Genomic DNA, 20,144 nt, shown 5'->3' with positions numbered 1-20,144 from the left:
CGAGAATCGAGTACTTCTTAAAATTGAGTGATTGACAATCAAGATCTCAAGAATCGAGTACATCTTATAATCGAGTGACTGATAATCAAGATCTCAATAATCGAGTACTTCTAATAATCGAGTGATTGACAATCGAGATCTTTTGAAACCGAGCGGTTCATAATCGAGATCTTTTGAAATTGAGAATTCAAGTGATTGCATCAAGATCTTTCCAAATTGAGAACTCGAGCGATTGACGATCAAGATCTTTCAAATTGAGAACTTGAGCGATTAACGATCAAGATCTTTCGAATTGAGATCTCGAGCGATTGACTTCACCATTATTTTGAATAGAGATCTTGGGATGTGATAATCCGGAACACGAGCTGCGACAGTCGAGATCTTGAGATACAATAATCAAGAATTTGAGTTGTTAATCGAGAACTCGTGATATTCAAATTCTAGAATGATCTTGAATAATCAAGTGAGTCAATTATGAGAACTCGATTATGCCTCTCACTGGTGCCTTATTCCTGGCTGATTTAGTGCATTTTATTAACACTCAAGCAGTTTCAGAACTTTTTCATACCCAAAACGGTAGGTTCATTAATGGGGGTGGGTATAATCCCTCCCTCGCCTCCACTCTTTAAATGGCTGTTCCCGCCCCTGACAGTACAAAATGCTACAATGTTTTTTTTTTTTTTAAGTTGACAAAAATTAACCCTTATTATTTACTGAATATAAAGAAAAATTTAATAAAATTTCATAGGAGTGCATTCAACTGCAGTTACAATTCAAACTAGTATGTTGTGGCCATCACAAAACTTTCTTCTATATCTTTCTTATAATTCTAATCCCTCCCCATGCTTGACAAGGAAGCAATATTCTCAACAAAAACAAAATTAAACACGCCAAAACTTGACGACCATCCCAATTCCCCATTTATCTTAAAAGCAAAGCAAAGAATGAAAATTGAAAATTATTTTAAAGCCTTGATTAAAATTACAAATATTTATTTGTTAACAAACACAAGATGGCAAAAGTTAAAAATTTTAAATCATTGAGATAATATTTCCGATCATTTCCAAGCAATTAAAATCACGAGAACGCAGACGACAGTCTGTTACGATTTATCTTTCTTATTGTTACAATTATAAAGCTATTTTTATTCACACAAAAAAAAATCAGCCCCCCATGGAGCGATTAGTGCCAAAATTGAACCAACACCTATTTACAAATAGATTCACATTTATTCCAAATTTCATCCAGAACGTAGCATTACTTCTTGAGATATGGCACTCACAATGAAAAAAAAGAACGTTCGATTGCGCCACCCCCTTTTGAGCTATTGACACCAAAATAGAATCAGCTCTTGTACCCTCTAGGTGCTACTTGTCGATAAATTTTTGTTTGATTCCGTTCATTATTTCTTGAGATACAGCAGTCACAATTGACAACAAAAAATGTTCTATAGCTCAACCCCTGTTTAAGCTATTGACACCAAAATTAAATCAGCACCAGTACCTGTTAAGGGAAACATAAGGACCAAGTTTTGTTTGATTCCGCCAGTTACTTGCTGGGGAATAGCAGGCACTTATAACTCAAAAAACGTCCCATTGCTCCACCCCCCTTGGAGGAATTCATGCCAAAAACCAATGGGCAAAAGTTCACATAGTAGCACATATGTGTACCAAATTTCGTTCGATTTCATGTGGTAGTTTTTGCTGTAGAGCGGCCACAAAAAACTGGTCACATACAGACGTGACACACACACAGACAGACAGACATTTTTCAAAAATGGTCAAAATGGGCTCAGCACACCTCAAAAGGTTCGAATCCCTCAAAATTCGAAATTCGAAAATTTGCTCGAATCCAATACTTTCTTTTATATATTAGATATAGAAGAAAGTAAAAAAGAATATATTTTTTTACAATATTCTTTATTTTTGGTCAAACAATCCAGTAAAGTCATTACCTTCTTTAACAAATAAGGCGCTTCAACATTTAATCTGCAACGTCTTTCAATGATGTACACAGCACCATCTTCACTATTGTACTCATAAGTTGTATCACTGCCAAGGAAGACTGGAATCATTTTGCATGTTGGAAAACGTTTTTCGTAAGCCTAAAAATGAGATTGTTGGAGAATGAACGTGAAAACACATGCTGGAAGAAATAAAAATTAACAAATTTGTCATCAAAAATACCAAGTTTCAACTTGTCGACTCAATCTTTAGTTGTTTATGAACTCATCTGTATTTTTATCAATATGACTTTCTTTCATTTATTTTTGGGTGACTAGAAATATTTTTTGAAGCAAATACAGTCGAACCTCGATATAAGGTCACCCTTCGGGACTTCACGAAACTGGCCTTATAAGTGGGGTGACCTTATAACCAAACAATATAGATTTTATACCATGTGTTTAAGGAATATACATTAATTCTTTTTAAAATTCAAAACGTTCAAAATTATCAGTAATTAGGCTATAATAGTTTAATAGATTTGAACCAATAAAAACTTTTGGAATTGGTAAGAAATCTTAAAATGATTTTTTAGAACTTTCATGTAGAGTAAAACTGCTAACAAATATGCCTAAGCAGAGAACTGATGTGCAACTTATCTAACTTAAAAATTATCATTAATATTGAACTGATAGATTTTTTCTTTAATTAAAGCTAGTGATGTGGATTGGGTAAATACCCAGTGGGTAGGTAAATATGTTTTGGGTATTTACCCAAGGCCTGGGTAAATACCCAAAAACTGGGTATTTTACAAAAAAAAATGCAAAAAAGTGAGTCTGAAATTTTTTTAAAAATCTAAATTTGAAATAATTAGTAAAACTGATACATACATATGTATTACACAGTTTATAATATTTTTTATTGGAAGACTTGATGAAATTATGAAAGAAACATATCGTGAACCAAAGAATCTTTCTTTTCAATGTCATAATTGGACAAGTATAAGCAATTCAATGATGAACTTCAGGATTTCAAAATCACAATCTAGGTTAGTCATATCCAAAATGAAAAAAAATGGGGGATGCTTGGAGGAATTTACTGAGAAGTTATTAAGACTATGATGTTATTTATTTATTTTATTGCTGTTTAAGTGATAACGTGGCAAATATAGAAACAGTTTTCACATTAATAAGCAAAAAAAAAAATTGTTTTCTGTTGCCTTGCTCATTTGCATTTGCTCCCCGGTACTTCATGATGAAAATGTATTCGAACCATTTTTAATACACGCAATTAGTGATGTCGGGTGGGAAGGTAAATATTTTTCTGGGTATTTATCCGAAGGCAGGGTAAATCCCTTAGTAATTATGAATTTTGCCAAAAAAAACTTTAGGTGATATCAAAAGGTGATGATTTTCTTTTTGAAACATTAACTGTAAAATGAAAATATAAAAATTTATATATTATAATTTCTTTAATTAAAGGCGTAATGAAATCTTATTAAAAAAAACTGTCAGAATTTAGAATGAACTATTCTAAAACTTAAATAGGATGGCAGGATAATTTAATTTTTTATGGGGTACAGCAAAGGGATTTAAGTTTAATTTTGTCACATAGATGGCTCTAGCACATCATAATATATACACATATTCATAATATCATGCTACTAGTTAGTTTTGGCTTTGAGTTGTAATCAGTTTGTCCAAAGCCTCCTAAATACTAATGCCTAACACATTTGTTTAAAAGTGATCCTCCGCCGGTACACAAACAACGCTACTACCTGACGGCAATACATGGATGGTGTTGCAATGACGATGGATCCAAACAATTCAAATCAAATCGTTAATTGGTTAATTTTAAAATTTAAATTTAGAAGTTAACCAATTGTTTTCTCCGCTTTTAATTTCTAATGCTTTCGACCTTCGATAGTTTGCAGTAGCCAGAAGACCGAAAATATGCTTACTGGGATCATTTTGCTCTATGTTAAAAGGGAGAACGCGATAGGCATTTAGTATTTAGGAGGCTTTAGTTTGTCACTCACTTTGTATTTGTACTGGTAAAACTTTAAATTTTGCTTTGAAAAGTGAAAAACAAAAAAGAAAGATGCGGACATTGATCAGGCATATCCAACACATTTAATGTGAATATCATATTACATTGCTAAGTTGTTTCACACAATAATTCTTTAAATATGTGATCAAAATACAATTTTTGGGCAAAAATTTATTGTTTCGATATGGTTGGTTATATATATACATAGTCGAATAGACATAAAAGTATTTTAGTTGAATATAAATTTTTGAAATAAATACCCGGGAAAATACCCACTTTGGGTATTTACCCCTAAAAATAAATACCCAGGTATTTTACATCACTAATTAAAGCACAATGGTTTTTAAAATGTTCTCTGAAAATTTGCAGCTTCAGCTTCTCATAATTGGTAGAAAAGTACTCTGAGTGCCCTCGTTATTACTTTATACTTTAGTGTCACTGTCGTATTACTCATTTTCTACTGCATTCGGTGCAACACATGCTACGTTAATAGGAATACGGCTTTTCACTTTTTAAGGATCGTATATCGTGGACAATTCTTGGAAGTGAAGCACTGAAATCATTTAAAGACATCAGACAGAAGGGACCTTATAAGCGATTAATGTATTAAGACTTCACCATATATCCAATAAGACATAACATAGAATTCCTATTCAATGAGCTGGGACTTTAGAAAAGTGACCTTATATGCGGGGTGACCTTACAAGCGAGTGACCTAATATCGAGGTCTGACTGTAATCATATAAAGAAATAAATTAATATTGTTTTGTATCAAATTTCAGAAATAAAACTTGGGTCTAAATAAATTAAACAAATGTGAAGTTCTAACAGATTTTTTTAATTACTATTTCAAAAGAACGTTAAAATTCGAACGTAATAAAGTGAGATAAATCTCCAACTTGTGGCAGTTGGAGACTGATAAAATGACAAAAGTTGGATAAAACACTTTTTATTTAGCACCCAGAAGATGTCAAGTTCTAATCCTGGATCCACAGAACCAAGGAGTTAAATGCTCCCCCGAAATAACCCCAAGTGAATTCTAGTCATATTTACCTAATATTTCAGCCTATTAAATTCAAAGAGTGTTGTTAACCACACTGACAAAGACGAAAATCAATGTCAAAACTAAAAATTTAATTAAGACAAAGGTATTAATAAAATATAACTCTAAAATCCTCTATATAAATTTCTCAAATATAGGTGGCACACACAGGATTTGAGCTTTTAATGTCGAATGGCAACAGTTAAGCATAAAGAAACCAGCGCAGAAAATTTTTAATTTAAAAACAATTGATTTGAAATGATTAGTAGCCTACATTTTGCAATGTTTTGACATCTTTCCCACGGAGATGTAAAGCAATATTATAAATGGTTGGAAAAGAGCTCACTATGTGGCTGAAACCTGAAGGTCTGAAAGAAACACTGATGACAGCAATAGGTGTCTAACAGAAACTCTAACTTAGCATAAAAATAAGACTTATTCATTGCCAAATGCAATGAAGAAGTTGCATGACTTGCCCATGGACAATGTTTGAGAGCACAATTGCTGCATAGTGGCCAATATTTCTACATTGTATAATTCAATTTTCTGGAAATATGAAATGAAAAGCGGTAAAAATAATGTTTTTCAGCATTGCTAATGTAACCAAAAACAATTATTTGCTGAAATAAGTTGACCAAGCCGTAATCTCAACTATGGAAATGCTAATGCACTAACTGGAGTGAAATCATAGAATACCATTTTGAAAATACAGATAAGAGGACTTTTAGTTATGAAGACTTTTAGCAACATATATAAACTGGGGCAAGGTAACAGTAACGTGTCGAGTTAATAAAAATTTTGGTGCCATAATATATTTTCAAGAAAGATCTGGGAATCTTTAGCTCATAAATTGCGATCTTGCTCTGAATTTTTTTCACTGTATGAAAATCAAGATGCACATGCACAAGTTCAATATGATAGTGAGTAGTTTTTACACATGTAAGAACTTTTATGACATCCCCTCCCCGCCCCCCTATAGAAGGTAATTCTGATTGTGCTAGAGAAAAATATATGCTATGAAAAATAAAGAAATAGAGAGGAAGGACACTTAATACAATTGGTCAAAAATTTCAACCACAAACAATGATAGCAAATTGTTTCCTAAATGTACTTACCGCCATCACAAGCTCAAATGGGTATTTGTATATCCTAATTGGTGACTGATATTTCTGCACCATTTTGAATGATCAAGTATGCCAAGTAGCAAAACTAATATAAAATCTTTAATTGCGTCCAAAATAACTATTGCTTAACATAGTAAAAATCAAAAAAATTTGGAAATATTGAGTGCTCAGCATAAAACCAGGCAACTAAAACATGAACATTGAAGGCTGGCATTATTTATGGCATTTAAGCTTCAAACAAGCAAACCTGGAAATAAAAAAAAATGTTAAATAGTAAATTTCAAACATGAAGAATGATTAAAAATTCTTGGATCAATTATTCGAATAAACAATACAATTTTAAGTAAAGCACAAATCGTCAACAAAATAATTCAAATACAGTTAAACTTGCTCAATACAACCATGGTTAAGATGAAATCATGGTTAAAATAAATATTTTGTTAGATAAATTTGGTTTGTTATATGAGGCAGTGAGAAGCAAAGGGATGTAAGTGGACACCTTCAAGTTTTGAGTTAAAACGCGTATAGAGATTATGTCTTAGATAGGCTTTCACTGATTTTTTTTTTTTTTTTTCTAAATCATGCTGTACAGCAGCACCTACCAGGGCTCCTAGTACTATCTCTTGCCCCAAGACAGAGGAGGGATTCACCTACCATTTGTACTGGTTATCTCCAGATTTTTAATTTTGCATCCCTTCCCTTTGCTTCTCACTACCTCATATCTTAAAAGTTTCATTTATTATATGTGCATTAAAATGAAAATCTCTTGTAAGGAAAGGACTAACAAAAATCTCTGATCCGTTCACAAAAACATTTCGTGATTGAATACTGTAATTTTCCCTTTCAGAAATTATTCATCATTTTGTGTGGTTGTAGAAGGCTCGTAACTTGCATTGAGAAGAAAAGGTTTTATTGTTTGCATAGGGAATAAAGCCCATACATATAATTTTTCTATTGTGGACAAGGTAGAAAGTAATGATTTTACTTAGGTTTACTATTATTTTGGATAAATTTGTACCATTAACAAAATCCACACACAAAAGAAAAAAAAAATAGAAGAATAAAAAAATGCAAATTTAAGACTAAAATTTTCCCATAAGTCAGTTTTTCAACTTTAAAGTTGGCCACAAATACATACACACACACAAACACAGAACTTTAGTTTGAGTATTTGGCGGAAAGCAGATAGAGATATAAAATGTCTGGAAATTTTGAGTGGGGAGAAATACTTGTTTAAAGAAAAAAATGGATTTTTCGCAAATTAAAATGTATTTATAATAGCTATATTTTCTTAGGAAACATAAAAAATGATGAAGCCATAAAAGATATGGGTCATTCCATATCAAATCAATCAAAAAAATATGATTTTCAAGCTGACCCCTTCTAATTTTTCTAAAATTTTATACATAGATAGTGTTTGGTAATAAAAGTAAAAATCCAAATTTTTAAATTTTTAATACAAATATTCTTTGATTGGGGGTCATTAAAAAAATTGAATTTTGGTAAACGGAGTGGCTTTTGAACACACATAACTTTTGTTCTAATTGCGCTACAGACAAAAACTTGGTACCATTTTAAAGCTCTTAAAACACACTTTGAGATGATATATTACATGATACAAAAATGCAATCTTAAATTTTGAAAGTCATTCAAAATTACCTTTAATCTTGAATATTTCCAAAAGTTATTATTTTAAAAATCTGAAATATATATATATTATACACGCTATTGTGTTCTTTATTTGTGCCAAGTTTCATGTTGGGACAGTTAGGGGACCGGCTATAATTTAATGTTTCATGCAACGGATGTTTGACAATAAATTGAAAAATAATGATATAGCAATGTTTGGCAGACGATAAATTAGAAATGTATAACAATTTTAAAATTATATTTGCTCCTTTTTAAATATCCTCTGCAGATTGAGTTACAGATGCTATTTTCTCTGCGTGCGATGAGGTGGTCCCGGGTTTGAATCCTGGCTTGGGCATGGATGTACTTTCTCTCTCCTGTCCTTCCTTTGTGTGAATGTGTTGTTATGCTGTGAATGGTTACCTACTCTATTAATGTGTCTGTATGGCCTGTGTGTATTGTGGAAGTCGGCATTCACAGCAAATTACGGTACAGTTGGAAAAGTGAAGCAGCGCACCCCAAATTGCCAGCCTTGCTGACACAAGACAACAACAACAAGGTTTTCATCCCGATGAGTTGAATCAACTTTTTAGTTTATTCAACTCTTCGGGACATTGCCAAGCATTCACTCTACACACGAGTAAATTTGTTGAGTCAACTCGGTTCAGTTTTAACAGCATTGTGGAGTATTTTTAGAAGAAAAATTGAATCTACGATGTTGCCTCGTATGAAGACAATGTCAACTTTAAGTTTGACTGCATGGATAACTTGTATAATTATTTTATATAATTTACTCATTGTACATCACATTGTATGAATTTTTCATGTTTCTTATGTTGTACTATCAGCATGGTTATGACACATTTGGGCACACACATTGGACTTTCAATTGATGGCAATTGATTTTTAGCCACTTGGAGTAACACTCAAGTTTAAATTATGCATGATCCCAGTGTTGTCCCAACATGAAACTTGGCACAAGTGAACAAAACAATAGTGTATACAAAATATATTTTTTCAGATTTTTAAAATTATAACTTTTGGAAATACTCAAGGTCCAAGGTCAGTTAAATTACTTTAAAATGAAAAATTGTTAAATTATGCATGATTCCAGGGTTGTCCCAACATGAAACTTGGCACAAATAATGAAAATAATAGTGTATACAAAATATATTTTTTTCAGATTTTTAAAATTACAACTATTGGAAATACTCAAGGTCAAAGGTCAATTCAAATGACCTTCAAAATGAAAAACTGTATTTTTGTATAATGTAAACTTTTGTATCATGTCATTTTTGTATCACTTTAAAGCTCTTAAGGTAAACTTTCAAAACATATAAAGTTCAAGTCTCTAACTTTTTTTGTTCCAGAGCTATAGTCAGGCAAGTATGAGCCAGTGGAGCAAAACATTAAAATTTCAACCCCTTATAAAAAAAACTACAACAGCTAGAGGGTGAAAATTTGTTGTTGTTTTTTTTTTTTTTTTTTTTTGTACCAAATGGGTATGAACCTGCAAAATATTGTTATAATCTATGAGCACTCGCTTTTTAGGGTGTGCGAGTCGACATGGAATGACCCATATGTGTCATCCATGTTACTTTTTCTTCTTAAACATAAATTTACAATTTCAAAAGAAGGCAGTAGCTTTTTTTTTTGTTCAGAACACCAAAAATTATCTCATTAGTCAAATCATCTGGCAAACATTAATTTTGAGTAAAATATGGTTTTTGTAAATAGTTAAATCAAATTTTTAGACTTTCTTTTCTGCTAAATTTGAGATTTTTAATTGAAAGTTTTTTTGTTTTTTTTTTTTGAATTTGTTACATGTAGTTATCATATATATATGTGTGTATATATATATATATATATATATATATATATACATGGATTATATGAAAATATATTAAAATTTTTACTTTAAATACATCCACCAACTGAATGACATTACACTATTTATTTTCTGTGCATACACATTTAGTGTTGATGAGATACGTTGCAAATAATACTTTGACCTAGAGGGAAATTAACATTAGAATCACGGCGGTCTTTGCATATCTATATATAAGGTGGGGTCATTTTGACCCTCTGAGAAGAAATATGCATAGTTCCCATCATAATGTTATAGTAAAAAATAGTTAAATATAAAAATAATTAAAAACAATTCAGTTTATTTAATGAATGCAGAAATGTTTAGGATGCATGATGAAGTAGTTTCAAAAAGTTTAAAATACCCATAAAATAACCTGTGCTGTTTCAGTTTGATTTCAAAAACTAGCGGGCTAATGCTCCCTTTTATGTTAAGAATATTATGAATGTGTCAATTTCTTGCACCACCGGAGTCGTTGGCACGGGGGACAGGGGGGACACGTCCCCACAATATTTTCACTCGTCAAAAGTCCCCCTCAATATTTGAGAATAATAAATGCGCAAACAAAACATTCCGGTCGTACTCATTCATGACAAAAAGAGAAGAAAAGATTTTGGACCAAAACAGAGCTGCTGATCTATCAAGAAAACTAACAGAAAATGACACCCCTTATCCAGCAAAAACTGTTTTATCTATAACATTTGGGGAACCATCTAAAATTCAGTTGATTCCTACACTGTTCGCTGTCCGTTTACTTTCTTACCTTCTACTTCTTTTTCTTATTTCCTTAATGTTACTCCCCACCTCCAACTAACAAAACTCATTAAAACAACGACCACTATTCAAATCCTCCCACCATCTTTCTGACCACTCGGATGGGGTGATAAATCTTTATTGGGGTTCGTTTTGTGTTTCCTTCCCTTGTTCCCATGGTCTTAGAATTGAGATCAAGGTCGAATCTGTCCCCTGCAAAAAGTAAATTATTTTCTATCCAAATACAGTAGTTTGAGCAGCAATCTTCGGACAAAAAAAAATCTGTAATTCAAATGAACCATCATTTTCAATTTCTCCAAAACTTCAAGGTCCATTTTAATTCTTTTATGGTAAGTACTGCCCCCTTTTTTTCTTTTTTTGTAGAAAAAGGCATTACAATGTACCACTATTAGAGATTCTCTCAAAAAATATTTGACGACACCCCTCATTAGAAAAATACCTTTCAAATATCGGTTCCCTTTAGGTGGCCCCTCGATTCTTTTAGCGCCATCGACACTAGAGTTTAAATTGGAATCTGGTATTTTTTCTTTTCTTATGTTTTCTCTTAGCCTAAACATGAATCTTAAAACGGTTTTGAAATGTATTCCTTTACAAAGCTGTTTGAGTTTTTCACTCCAATGAATAATTTTAAAATGATTTTCGTTTTCCTATCTTTTTTCATTGGTAAAATAGGCCTTTGTCGAAAAAGCGAATGTTGTAAGAAAGTTTTCAGTACTTCATTTTCATTTTTCATAGTTTTCATCAACTTGCTACAAGTTAATAGAACATTTCAGACGAAAATAATGATATTGCACTATTGATAGTATATATTTTTGACTACATGAAAATAAAAGTATTTTACTATTTATTGACAGTTTACAACATAAAATATTTTATCCATATTTTTCTAATACATTACATTACTTCTAAGATATATGACAACTGAAGAGAGAATTTTGGTTACTCTCTCCCTCTTCGCCATAGAAGAAATATCTTAATTTCGTTCTTTGACTATCTTTTGGCTTGCAAGAATAGTGACCAAAAATGCACTAAAAATTAATAATTTAAGTTCTTAAAATTCAAAACTTTTTTGTTTCTTGTAGCAACAATTTTGAAAATTTCATTGTTATAAACATCAGTAAAATTTGCAGTTAAATGAATGCGTGCATTACTGAAGGAAAACACTGCTATACATAGGCGGATTTAGAACCGAGTTCCTGGGGGGGGGGGCAGGATCTTTTTTGAGCAACATTTTTATTGCCCCCTCCCCCCATGTTTTGGTCTTACTTTTTTTGTGTGTCGTTTTCATTAATGTGTGTTTTCATGCTGTCCTTTTTAAATTGACCTTAAGAGGAGTGACTGGTATGAAGAGATGACCCAGGGCTCCCTTTTAAGTGGGATATAGAATATCTCCAATTTAAGGGGGTCCGGGGGTTTCTCCCCTGGAGGAAATTTTGTAAAATGGATATAAAATTCTGCATTTTGAAGTCTTATAAGGGTTAATTAGATAGATAAAAATCTCGGGGAAAAATAGACAAATAATTTTCTTTTTAATTTTTATGATTTAAATGTGCTTTGTGATGCAAGTTAATGCTTTAAAAGAAATGGTGTACAGATCTAGAAAATAAGTAACATGAGAGTAACATACTACTTATTTGAACAATTCATAATTTATACATTTGATAAGAAATAAAATTGAAGCACACTTTGCTTAGGAGTTTCAAAAACTTGTCTAATTATTTTCAAGGCTTGGTTGGTTAGATTGGGTGTTTTGGCACAAGAGCCCTAGTAGGTTATACTGCGCCAATTCTTTTCAAGGATTTTAGAACATTTAATAATTTAAGGCACCTCATTTGCACTTTCCAGTCTCTGAAATTGAGTACTAGATTATACAGTTGTACAGTATTGTTCAAACTTTGTAAAAAAACAGCTATTTTAAGTTTAAAAGAAAAAATAAATTATAGAATTCTCATTACAATAACCTTTTTTTAAATTATAAGCAGTGCAGAAAACGAAAAGGAATGGAGGTAGTGTATCATTTTTTTTTTCTGAGCTAAACAGATTAACAATATGCAGTAGAAACAAGATAAAAGCAATCAATACAAAAGAATTTCCAAAATACTGCATTCGGGATTAATAAATAGCAAGATATGAAACATGCGAGTCAGAAAAATTTATTTCAAGTAGGGATGCACTGGATATCCGGTAACTATCCGGTATCCGGCCTTATTCGGCTGATTTTTTAACTATCCAGAACTATGAGGTATCCGATCCGGCAAGCTTCTCCGGATCCGGATATCCGACAGTTTTTTGCAGGATATCCGGGCAGTTATCCGGTAAAAATGTGAGAGATATCCGGGGTTGATGTGGGGTTATCCGGTACCAAATGAGGGTTTAATTTTGAATTTACTTTTGCAAAAATTTCAGTTGAAGCTTTCACTGTTTCATAAACTTTTCGATGATGCTTTCTCTTTTAATTGCTGCTTCAAAAACGACCATTCCTCTTCAAACCTAGCTTCTGGCATTCCCCCACGTCGTCGTCGTCCCCCCTCTCCTTCGCGAATCTGCTGACGGTATGTTGCCCCCAATAATTTCTCCCTCCCTCTCTCTGCTTTAACACGCTGAAGTGAAAAGTCGACCTTGAAATGGTTCATATCAAAGCGCTTGAAGTTGGAGGAGCGGCCGTGTTGAAAATTAAAATACAGTCAAGTTCCGACGTGCGGGAGGAATGCATTCCACTACTCCTCTCGCGTAAGTTGAAATTTAGCGTAGTAGAAAAATGTATGAATTCGGATTTTTAGAAACACACTAAAAAATTTAAGGCATTTGTAAACACCTCTCAAACTATTTGGAACCATTTCTTAACTATATATTACCGTTTCTTGCATAAAAAAAGCTGTATTATTCAACATAAAACTCTGTTACGATGTACAAAATGCATCTTTAGAGAGAGTGAATCTTTGTTTTCTGAAATTGAAGTAAAATTTTCAGTTGATTTTTTTAGCATAAGTTTATTAATTTGTTAGCTGGGTTGCCCACCTAGGGGGGGGGGAGTGTTTTAGAGGTATTTTCTCTTTTTTTAGGGGGGCTTTCTATTTGGGGGATATTTATGGTTTTTAGGGGTTGAGCCCTTGCTCTTAGGGGGGGATGCTAAATTTAAGATGCTAATTTGCATCTTTAGAGAAAATGTACCTTTATTTCTGGAATTAAAGTAAAATTTTAAGTTGATTATTTAAGTTTATTTATTTATTTTTTGAGTCAAACTGGCCCTGTTTTAATTTTTTTTTTTTTTTTAACTTGTATGTTAGAAAAATTTTAAATGTGTATTATCTGTAATAAAAATTATTTCAAAGCAAAGTTTTATTTTTTGTTATTTCTAAATTGGAAACAAGAAAATGTATTACTTTATGATGAAATTTAAAAAAATTTCTATACGTCATGCAAATCTAATAACAAATACGACTCATTATACGACCTTTAAGATTTCAACTATGGATAATTAAAAGTTTAAACCATGTGTACATTACATACAGAATTAATTTTTGCCGAAAGTTTGTCTCTTTCGAAAAAATCTGTCGAAATAAAACAATATTTTAATGTTTCATTTTATACATAGCACAATTCCTAAATTAAAATATAGAGGCTCTAAAAAAGTACATTTGAATGTACTTAACATGTTTTTAAAGAAATGATATGTGGAACAAGTTTGATTTATTGTTTTGAAACGGCGTTGTAGAAAAATATGCGAACATGCAATGCAATCGAAATGCCGGATATCCGTCGGATATCCGAATCCGGCAGGTAAGGAGGCATTGGATATCCGGTATCCGGCAAAATCACTATCCGGTGCATCCCTAATTTCAAGTAATGTGTTACAAACGAAAGAACCATGATTTTTACTCTTTTGATGCAGGATGTAGCAAGGAGCTGAATTCGACATATTTTGGCATTCCTCCCCTTACCATTTGTTAGAAATTTTAAGATTTAAGGTTTGTAATCATACGTTCCCAAATATTCAAGGCTTTAGAGCTAAATGAAATTAGTTTTTTCAAGCACTTTCCATTTTCTAAGGAGTGAATCATGCAATTTTTTGCGAGGTAAGGGCTCATTTCAAAGTAGTGGCCCTAAGCCATAGCTTGCTTATTTTATAGGCAAATCCGGCCCTGTATGTAATTCACTCTTACCTGCAGATTTTTGTAATTTTTACGAAAATTTGTCAGTTTTTACAGTTAAAAGATTTTTACAATTTTACCAATCTGAACGAGTGAATCCAGAAGGTTCTTGGAAATCTTTCTTCTGTAACAACACAAAATATCTAGTTTTTGAAATCACGCAAATTGAAAATAAACATTTTGAAAAGAAAAAAAACAAATTATAACGAGTATATTTTCTGTTAGCGTAAATGGGGGAGGGGGGTTCTGTTTGTTTTAGGTTCTAATTTGTAAAAATAATCGTCAATTATTATAAGTGTTGCAGCTGAATGCATAACTCGTTTAGCCTATATTTCCATTTATATACTTGTCCAAATGGTTTTCAGTCAAATAGTGAATTTAAACATATTTTCAGCACCCCAGTGACAGCTGTACTATTTGTATTTAATGTTCTTTTTTTTGAGGGGGGAGCACCTGGCATTTAATGCCTGCATATATCTCTTTCTCCCTCCCCCTCCCTTTGATCAGGCACCCTGAGTACAATAACTTATAGTAGATACGTTATATCGGTATTAATGCCGCACCCTGAAAAGAGTACGAGTCTGCCAAAAAAACTTGAAATGCTCAGAAATACTGCATTGCCAAAAAACGCAGCACACAAAAATGATGAGCAACTCCTTGATATTGATGATATATCAGAGTAGAAAATATCTATTTAAAAAAAAATGCAGAACATATCTGCTTGTGGTTCTATCCCCTAATGTTTAAGAATGATGAAATAAAAACGGAATCTTGCATTTAAATTGATTTCCAATTTTTCTCCAAAAATCGGGAACGTTTTGCCCATCTAAGTTTCATGTGTGTGTGTTTTTTTTTTTTTTTTTTGCAAATACAGTCTTGACAAGGAAAGAAAATGAAATTTTATGAATTTTATAATCATGTTTACGATTTAGAATGAATAATAATCATATTTATGTATGAAAAATGTTAGTTTCCTCGATTATTTTCAAAGCGGTCCGTGTCCGCGAATTTCTGTTATCTGTCGCTTTATTTTGTACTAACATCAATAAAATATGCACAGAGTACAGGTTTTTTGTTTTTGCATCCTTACATTCCTTTTAAGGTTTTACATTGCCTTTTTGTTTTGATAGAGTTCCATTTCACTTTTAATCAACTATACAAAAAATTGGTGAATAGGTAATTTGGCTTTTCCCGCACTTTTTGAACAGTTGGCCGTTTACTTTAATTAAAGCTTCTAATTGACGGGTAAAAATGTATAATTGCATCAGAATGTGCCAGTATCTATTTTTTTATTGTTTCGTTAAAACAGTAGGACTGAAGTCAAGGCGATAAAAAAAAAGTCGATCATAAACGTCGCAACGGCAAAAAAATCACGAAAATTTAACCTTTAAACGCGCAGACGCCACGGTGACATTCCTTCCAGACATTACTGTAGCCAGTCAATGAAAAGCTCAGAATCCGCTTGTTTCTTTTGATTTTCAAAATTGAAACGTGCAGAAAATTATTGGTAAGGGTGAATTCCATCGTAACGGACGTTACATTCACACGCAAAATCAGTTATAAAAAGATTATGAGATGCATATAAATGCTTCCAAATAGGAGCAAGTTATTTTTTCTTGATAAAATCAAGACTGAAGATTACTTTGACCAGACTTCAAAATTTATTTTTGTATTTAAGCTGCAAAAAATAAATAATATTTAACTGTAACGGACGTTACATAAAGTGGAACATGATTTGTGCTATGGCATGATCAGATTAAAAAGTCTGTGAATCTATTATGTAAATTTGTTCAAATTTTTTTATTTAACATCCCAAAACATGCCTCTAATTTATTTGAAACTTGGTATTAAAATTCAGTTATTCTCTTTTGTGATAAAATTTTTTTAAATCTCTGTAACGGACGTTACGGGCTGTAACGGATGTTACACTGTATGACACGGACATGTTGTATGTATGTACTGAATGATAAATTAATAGTTGAAAGGTGATATCTTAACTTCTTATAGACCATATAATAAAATCAAAGTCATAGTCAATCATTTCATACAATAATTGTAAAAAGTTAAACCTATAACTTAATTATAATATTTAAAAAAATAACCTTCGACAAACACTTTTGAGCACAATGATAATTTTGTGACATTTACTTCACTAAAAAGAATGTTTACATTTCATGAATTTAAAAACATATTTGCCTTTTATTCACATTAAATGAAAATAACCCTTGAGCTGAAACTAGCCTCACTGGAGCAGTTTTTTCGGGAAACTTGATTTACCTTGTACCATTCTGCATTTGAAGTTCTTTTCAGACCAGTGTAGAAAAGTTCCCGATCTGTACTCTTAATTATTTCTTGGACTAGGCCAGGATATATCTCACCATTAAAAACAACTTATTAATATAATTCTTATAAATATAAATGTTTCCGATGTTTAGCAGACAGTGGCGGATTTAGCCGGATCATTTGGGGGAGGAGCATTTTCAAATTAGCTCAATTCTTACAGGTGTCCATCCCCCCAAGAGAGGCCCACAAGAGAGCCCAAACCAAAATAGATAATTAATACCTTCCCCCCAAAAAATCAATGGCACAATCTACACCATTAATCTGTTAAATTTATTTAAAATAAAACACATCTGATAAGATTCACTATTTTGTTTTAGTTTTCTTCATTTTTTTAAATATATTTTTTCCTCTCCGAAAAAAATTCCAAAGCTCATAAGGTTTGGAGGGAGGAGAACATGGACTCCCTCTTAATCTGTCCCTGCTGGTCAGTAATTTTGAGTTTCTCCATCTTCAAAGGGTCTGAACAATCTCCTAACCTTCAAACTTGAGTCAATGTGACTAGATTCATGGATGGTACTAAGTTTCACTACTCTTCAAGTCCTGTCACCAGACTTTTTAAGCATTGACAACCAACATTACAAAAAAATAGTTTAATATTGGGTCAGAATTTCAATGTAAAAACATTTCCAGGGGGAGAGAATTTTGAACGTTGTCCTTTTCCTACCTCAAAGATGGTCCCGACAATTGTTTTTAGAGCTTCAATTCTAAAAATGTGATTGGGGAGAGTTCTCACACCTCCCTTTTCATGGCAACATATTTAAAATTGTCTAAAATTTTGTTTTTGTTGTTTCAATATCAAGAAGTGCTTGAGGAAGAAATCACCAATCCGTCTCCTTGACACTACCAAAGATGGCCAACCATCATGATTTAAAAGACTTCAGTTTAAAAAAAATTCTGGATAAGAGCTTCCGAAATTCTCTTCCCCCGCCTAATATCATCAAAGATCATAGCAAGCTGTTTTCAGAAATAAAATTTTGCAAAATTTAGCTAAGGCTTACAGCCCCTAGCACCCTATTTATGACAGAAAATTAAACCTCCTTATCAAATATTGAGTACGTCACTATTTATCTTCAAACTGTATTTACAATTTTAATCTTTGTAACGATCTTTCTCTTCGCTTATTTCATCACATTTGATACGAAAACTGGTAAGAAGAGATGCCATCTTGATATTGCATATTTTCTTACAAGGAAAAAAAAAGTATCATTGAGGATCTAAATGATCGTTAGAAATAGTTCTTGAGTCCACAGTTGAATCAATCGCTGAACAATTTGAGTAGAACCAAAATGCTGGTAAAAATTCTTTTTCCCCATTCTTTTTACTTGAAACGCTTCTAATTACAACCCCTTTAATCACAATTTAAAAAATTAGGCGTACCTCAATTCTATACATATGTATATATATATATCGTTTTATGTTAATTTGTCATTAGCCATTCGCTCCCTGAAAATGATTGTCTATACCCCCCCCCCCCCCATTGGCATGTGCCTTTTTCAGGACCCAGTCCAACCCTGGCTACATGCTGGCAACCATGGACTTTATGAATTGTTTGATGTGTAGAATACATTTTTATAATTGCATTTAAAAATATGTAACGGATGTTACATTCAAGTTGTAACGTCCGTTACAAACTTATGTAACGTCCGTTACATGCCTGTTTCTGCATGGTTTTTATTATAATCATATAAGTTTTGGGAATTATAGTTTCTTTAACCTAAAAATAAAGAAAATAATTAAGAACAAAACTTTTTAAAAAATGTTTCACAATGTGAGGAGAATTTATTTACCTTTTTGCAACGGACATTACATATAATACATGATGTTGTAATTATGCCCCTAATTAGACTATTTATGTTCCAAACAAGGTTTTATTTTACTTTTATAGTTTTTATATCAATATTAAATTTACTCCATTTAAATTTAGAATCATAATTTGCATTACTAATTAGGTACAAAAATGATCATTTTACTTGCTAAAAAACACAAAAAATAGACATTTTATCACTTCTTCCTCCACTAAGTTAGCCTAATATGAGAAAAAAGCAACACTAGATTCTTGTTCTAGGGGTTATAAGCTTTCCAATGATATATAACTCTTAGGGATTTGTTTAACTTGATTTTCTGACCTCTTGGTTTCATGTTAGCTGGAATTCACCTAAGGCATTGTAAAAATAAGAATCAATGCACATTTAAGAGTGCTATACTCAAGAAAGAAAACGTAGGAAAAAAAAAGGAAAAAAGTAGGAAAATAAGGAGAGAGCTCTAAAAAGTAGGAAAAAGTAGGGAAAATAGGAACTCTTTGGGGTCTGCTTGTGGTTACTTCAACAAGAGGAATCATAATTTATGAAAGATGCTAATCAAAAGAGCGTCGCAAATATTTAAGCAGGGATTTTTAACCCTCGACTTTTGTATCTCGTTATAAGAAACGTACTTAAGGAAAAATATGATTTCAACGCACTTAGAATCGCAATTTCGAAAAGTTACCATAACTGTAACTAAATCATGGTATAAAAATGAAAATAACCAGCGAGGATACGTGGAAAAGTATTCATTGTTTAGTAGAATTGGGATCAAAATTCACTGAAAATTTTGAGAAATACGAAATCACAAATAAAAATCAAAGCTTTTTAAAACAGTTTGAGCTATACCTATTTTTAAAAAAAAAAATCATTTGGAACATTGAAGTTATAGGCACATAAAATAACTGATATCAGTGGTTACGCGGAGTGAAAACAGAAGAAAAAAATAGCTAAGTAAAATAAGGAGTTTACATTGAGCGAAATCTAACATACGGAAAGCGCCGACTAAATTTCATTTGTAGGAAAATCTACAAGCATTATCTTTTAACAATAGGAGTTGTGATTTTTCTCAACTACTTTTCAATCGATTTTGCTCCCCTCCGTTCAAGGAAAAAGCACACATTTATAAAACAAAAATTAAAACTTTACTAACCTTTCCTGCTACGATTAAAAAGAAACTGCCACTAGCTGTATAACGCTAGACAGTTGCCAGATGACAAAGATTATACATAATTTGTTACAACAAGGCCTCTCTCTATCATTTGTGGCGTAAATTCCCCCTTCCGGTTCGAGACTAGGAGATCACATGATCCATGAGTTAGTTTTCCAAAATTGTTGGGAAACAAATATTTGAAGAATGTCACTAAACAAATGGCGATTGAAAATAATTTAAATTTTTTCAATGATAAAAACAAAAATTTCA

At 32.1% G+C, this 20,144-nt stretch overlaps 1 protein-coding gene across 1 annotated transcript in view; it reads right to left on the bottom strand.

The window, feature by feature from the left end:
- LOC129233938 (SEC14-like protein 1) overlaps positions 1–19,918 on the bottom strand; it is a 70,105-nt gene extending 50,187 nt beyond the window's left edge. The window contains exons 1-3 of the mRNA XM_054867856.1: positions 19,875–19,918; positions 6,150–6,405; positions 1,955–2,104 (exon numbers count right to left, since the gene is read on the bottom strand). Of these exons, the coding sequence (XP_054723831.1) occupies positions 1,955–2,104; positions 6,150–6,212 (213 nt within the window). The 5' untranslated portion in view covers positions 6,213–6,405; positions 19,875–19,918. The remainder of the gene's footprint in view (positions 1–1,954; positions 2,105–6,149; positions 6,406–19,874) is intronic.
- Positions 19,919–20,144: the final 226 nt, after the last annotated feature.

The sequence above is a fragment of the Uloborus diversus genome, unplaced genomic scaffold, assembly GCF_026930045.1.
Source record: "Uloborus diversus isolate 005 unplaced genomic scaffold, Udiv.v.3.1 scaffold_819, whole genome shotgun sequence".
Lineage (NCBI taxonomy): Eukaryota > Metazoa > Arthropoda > Arachnida > Araneae > Uloboridae > Uloborus > Uloborus diversus.
This window is presented reverse-complemented; position numbering and strand designations above follow the sequence as displayed.